The sequence below is a fragment of the Otolemur garnettii genome, unplaced genomic scaffold, assembly GCF_000181295.1.
Source record: "Otolemur garnettii isolate 467f Iridium unplaced genomic scaffold, OtoGar3 scaffold00091, whole genome shotgun sequence".
Lineage (NCBI taxonomy): Eukaryota > Metazoa > Chordata > Mammalia > Primates > Galagidae > Otolemur > Otolemur garnettii.
In genome coordinates this window covers 4759976-4765509 of record NW_003852486.1, presented here as the reverse complement: position 1 = coordinate 4765509, position 5534 = coordinate 4759976, and the positions used below count along the sequence as shown (strand labels likewise).

At 45.0% G+C, this 5534-nt stretch overlaps 1 protein-coding gene across 3 annotated transcripts in view; it reads right to left on the bottom strand.

Moving 5' to 3' along the window:
* Positions 1–5534, bottom strand: part of ASH1L (ASH1 like histone lysine methyltransferase) — a 217777-nt gene that overhangs the window by 61742 nt on the left and 150501 nt on the right. For all 3 annotated transcript variants that reach the window (XM_012808600.2, XM_023516469.1, XM_023516470.1), the window contains one exon: positions 4757–4851. In XM_012808600.2, the coding sequence (XP_012664054.1) occupies positions 4757–4851 (95 nt within the window). The remainder of the gene's footprint in view (positions 1–4756; positions 4852–5534) is intronic.

The following is a 5534-nucleotide window of genomic DNA, read 5'->3' as shown; positions in this document are numbered from 1 at the left end:
AGTCTCCTGCCTCCGCCTCCCAAGGAGCTGGGACCACAGGCACCGGCCACAACACCTGGCTATTTTTTGGTTGCAGCCGTCATTGTTGTTTGGCGGGCCTGGGCTGGATTCGAACCCGCCACCTTAGGTGTATGTGGCTGGCACCTTAGCCTCTTGAGCCACAGGCGCTGAGCCTAACATTATAAAATTAACAAAAATAATATAAAACTCATATCCTGGCGAAATAGCCACATGGCAGCTGAAAACAGTATATTCCTTTCCTGTTCTCCTGCGTTCCCTAGCTTGTCACACATTCTTTCCAAAAATCAGGGCTTTTTAAAAACACCACAGGACTCGAGACAAATTTTAAAAAATCGAGACTGTCCCACCAAAAGCAGGAAGTCTGGTCACCTTACTCTTGGGGGGTGGGGAGGTGCTACTTGTTTGTTCCAGACAGTTTGGCTCCTTCTGAGCTAATTGTCCTTGCCTAGAAGCAAGGGAGGGAGCCAGTCTCCTTCTGGTACCCATTCCACCTGGGCAACCTTGCCCAGGAGGGGAGTAGGGAGTTTACATTAGCCTTTTCGTTTCCAAATGAAGTTACATTAACCTCTTCATTCCAAAATGGGGTTACATTAACCTTTCCAGCAGCCAAAAACCATAAATTCCCTTCCCATTTTCCCGCTGTTCCCTAGCTTGTTGTGCATTCTTTCCAAAAATCGGGACTTTTTAAAAATGCCGCGGGACGCTGGACAAATTGTTAAAAATCGGGACTGTCCCACCAAAAGCGGGACGTCTGGTAACCTTAAACATGATGGACAAGAAAGTGGTGGGAACACCCATGGCTGCTGCCCCCAATTCCGGCTTAGCACTGGGCTTCCTCAGGCGGCACTCGGCTAGCAACTTGATCGCGCTTGCCTAACTCTGGCAGCTGCTTGCTCAAGTTCTCTGAGCATGTAACGGCAGCAGCTGTGGCATACTGCGACCAGTGGACTAGCTTCCTAAGGCACAGCCTTACTCAACCAGGAGAATAAATTCCAGGACTGCTACTTCAGTAAGAATGGCAAGTGCAGCCAGAACCTTCTAGGGCAGTAGCAACAGAAAGGGGGCATCAGCTCCTACATCAAATTACACAAGCTACAAGACTGAGCTATGCAGGCACTTCCAGGAAAGCAGCACGTGGAAGTATGGCAAGAAATTCCACAAACCGCGCAGTCTGACCGGCCACCCCAAGTACAAGACAGAGTTGTGACGCACCACATACTAATGGCTTCTGTCCCCATGGAATGTATTGGAGGGGGGAGGGCGCCATGGGTACCCGTGCATGTTGAGCTCGCTCTATGCCCTGTACTCGGGCTTCCTGAGAGAGCCATTGCCCAAGCTGCACCACAGCCTCAGCTTCCCTTCGAATCACAATCAGCCCCCAGGGAGCTTGGAGTAGCCATTGTTGCTTGACAGCCCAAGTAGTGCATGCAGCTGCCGCCATCTTGCTCTTTGGCCTAGTCCTGCTCCCCAGTGTCTGCAGCCTCCACGCCCTTAGGAGCCTAGAAGAGACCATTCCACGGTGGTGGCAGCAGCTGTACTGCTTTACTGCACAGGTAGCGGCCAGGACCTGCTAGCATCTGGTGCTGTATGCATGGCTTGTTTGTCGGCCTCATGCGCCAACAACACCTTCGCCTTCTATCTGGAGGTGAGCAGTCTCATCACACCTTTGGTTGTTCGCTATCCAGAGCCGTGGCCACTGCAGCCTACTACCGCACCCAGCAGCAGCAGGGTCTGGTGCCCCCTGCATAGCTCCCGGTGCTACCCAGCGTGCTCCTGCCCCGTGGTGCCGCAACACTGCGCTCGCTGCCCTTCAGCTTCCAGCTGCCACACTGCCTGACCAAGTAGGTGTTCGATGTGGCTCTCCTGCCCTCCATCCCTGGGACTCTGACCGCAAAAGCTACCTGAGCGGGTCCCTGAGCTCTGGCAGCCTCAGCGGCTCCCAGTCCCCAAGCCTGGACCCCGGCCACCGCCTACCCGTCTTCAGCCGCCTCTCCTTCCCTGACGACTGAGGCAAGAGGGTGTCAGTGAGGAGGAAGGAAGGGAAGGCCGTTCTGGGGGTGCTGGAGGATGCTCTTTGCCATCTCGCCCCTGCTGGGGGGCACAGGGTGGGGGAATGACTTAGGCCCCCTATGCACTTGGGACTCTGTGCTGCAAGGGACCCCCACCTCTCGTTTTTCAGTTTCCTCTTTTTTCTTATTTTTTTATTATGAAGTTTCATTTTAGTTGGGCGAGCAAAAAAGAAAATCACCAAACTTTTTGTGTTGATGAACAAAATATTTACAAAAGTTATGTTGCCCAGTTTGGTCTTGAATTCCTGGCCTCAGATGATCCCCTTGCCTTGGCCTCCCAAAATGCTGAGATTATAGGGATGAGCCACGATATCTAGTCCATTTCTTTTTTAAAATGAGAAACACACAAATATTTAAAAGTAAATATTACTTCTCCCTTATTGATCTGACTCTAGCAATGGTAAAATGAATCATTATTTTGTTTACATAACTATTTTAGTCACATAGTTATTATATGGCAAAGATAGAAATGAATTAGGTCTAGCTATCTCTAAAAGTCATGCTTTTTGTGTACTTAGTACTTGGGAGTGGCCAGTTCAAAATAAATGGCCTTTCTCTTTTCCTATCCTATTGCTTGAAAATAGCACTGTCTAGAAAACAAATAAACAGAAAAATCCCAAACAAACAAAACAAAAAGAAACTCTACCTTGCAACAACCTGATTTTAAGCACTATTTGACTCCATGAAAAAAGACTGCCCTACCTGGATAGGTTTTCCCATTATTTGATTGCTTACTATGCAGACCACTGAGTATAAACAGCCTTAGTAAGAGACTCTTGTTGGAAACTAGATATAAAATCTTATACTGTATATAGAATACAGGATCTCTGCTGGGTGGTGGCTCATGCCTGTAATCCTACCATTTTGGGAGGCTGAGAGGCAGATGGATTGCTTGAGGTCTAGAGTTTTGAGACCAGCCTGAATAAGAGTGAGATCTAAGTTTCAACAAAACCCAGAAAATTTAATTGGGCATGGTGGTGGGAATCTATAGTCTCAGTTTCTCAGAAAGCTAAGGGACAAAGATCACTTGACCCCAAGAGTTTGAGGCTGCAGTGAGCTATGATGATGCCTCGGTAACAGAGTGAAACCTTGTCTCAAGAAAACAGAAACAAAAAACAAAAATGGGATTTCTATTCTGGACCTCTTTAACTACTATTCATGCTAGAGATATCACAGAAATAATGGTTTGACCAATATTTTTCCTATTTCCTCCAGAAATAACTGGTTATTCCCTTGAATAGTTAAAGCTTTACTCTAAGATCTAGGTTAGCAAATTTCTCATCCAGGTCAAAACTGCTAAGACTGGGCTTGGCAACTGTAGCTCAGTGGCTAGGGCACCATCCAAGTACCCCAGAGCTGTGGGGTTCGAATCCAGCTCGGGCCTGCCAAGCAACGACAACTACAACCAAAAAATAGCTGGGCGTTGTGGTGGGTGCCTGTAGTCCCAGGTACTTGGGAGGCTGAGGCAAGAGAACTGCTTAAGCCCAAGAGTTTGAGGTTGCTGTGAGGTGTGATGCCATGCATTCTACCCAGGTGACAGCTTGAGATTCTATCTCAAAAAACAAACAAACAAACAAACAAACAAACAACAAAAAACTGCTAAGGCAAAAATGGTCATGTTTTCCTGTAGATGAGACTATTAAATTATTTCTATTTGTTAAAGCCTTTTGTCCTTAGCAGGTTCTAGGAAAAACCTAAATCTGGTGAGTTTCTGCTTCCACTGATATGACCTAAGTACAAAAGGCTCTTTCAAAGGAACTTTGGCACTAAACATAGAAAATATGGAACTTATTATTTGTTTCTGTTTTGAGACAGAGTCTTATCATCCTGGGTTGAGTGCCATGGTGTTGCAACTCAAAGCAACCTCAAACTCTTAGTTTAAGAGATCCTCTTGTCTCAGCCTCCTGAGTAGCTGTGACTACAGGTGCTTATAACTACAACTGGCTAGTTTTTCTATTTTTAGTAGAGATGATAGGGCCTTGCTCTTGCTCAGGCTGGTCTTGAACTCCTGAGCTCAAGCAATCTACCCACCTTAGCCTCCCAGAGTGGTGGGATTACAGGGTAAGCCACTGCACTCAGCCTAATCATTCTGTATGTATAAATCATCTTACTTCTCTTGAACTTAGACAATATGTAAAACTGAACTGGTATTTGTTTTTTCTTAGATAACATACTTAGGGAATCAAGAGCTACAAAGGGAGGGCAGGGCACAGTGGCTTAAGAGTTTGAGGTTATTGTGAGCTGTGACCCCATCTCTAAAAAATAACTGGGCGTTGTGGTGAGTGCCTGTAGTCCCAGCTACTCAGGAGGCTGAAGCAAGAGAATTGCTTGAGCCCAAGAGCCTGAGATTGCTGTGAGCTATGATGCCATAGCACTCTACAGGGGGTGACAAAGTGAGACTCTGACTCAAAAAAAAAAAATAAAATAAAAAAGAGCTGCAGAGACAGTGTTGGTTATTAAGGCCCTAATGAACAAGATTGAAGCCATTTTAACGCCTTATTAAAAAAGTATACAGTATTTTTTAGAGTAAGTATAAATTAAGTGGTAAAAAAAAGAGCTTGTTCCCATTGGAGGGGCAGAAATAATAGCAAAAACAAAGACATTCCCTCCAAACCCAAAAAATATCATTTCTTCTCAGCAATATAGTGTGTGTACTAAGTACTCACCAACATGAATGGGGGCTGGGAATAATCCATATTCATGCTCTCCTGGAGTATACTCCAGCTTCTCTTTCTTTAATTGGATTAATCGGCTCTTTGGACTATGATCAGAAAAGAATGAGATCACAGTTAGAGGCAATGAAATTTTGTCTTATGGTCAACAACAGATCAACATATCAAGAGTACTTAACTGTGGCTTGAACCTTAATTGCCTTTTTCTTAAGAGATGGGATCTCTCTTTGTCACCCAGGCTACTGTAAAACTCCTGGCCTCAAAAGATCCCCCAACCTGAGCAGCTGAGTTCAGGCTCAAGCCTCATCTGTGTTCAGCTCTTAATTGTATTTTCTGAGGATAGGGTATCAAGTACATCTAAAAAGATCCATATTTCTGGAACTGCCTCTAAGAAAGAGGCTCTTTAATTTTCTCCAATAATTTTGTATAAGGAATCCAGATTTCCTATTGGATTACAATGATTACCTTACATTTGGTTAATTTATAGTTTAGAGAGTAACATATCAATACTATAAGCAGGTAAGTGAAAATGTCAGTTCTAGTTTAGATATTTGGAAACAGATTGCTTTATCAAGTTGAGTGGCATACCTTAATTTTAGTAGCTGGTAAGGAGATTTAAGATTAAAACCTCAGTTTCTTTTTTCTTTTGTTTGAGACAGTGTCTCTATGTTGCCCTCAGTAGAGTGCCATGGCATCACAGCTCACAATAACCTCAAACTCTTGGGCTTAAGCAATTCTCTTGCCTCAGCCTCCCAAGTAGCTAGGACTACAG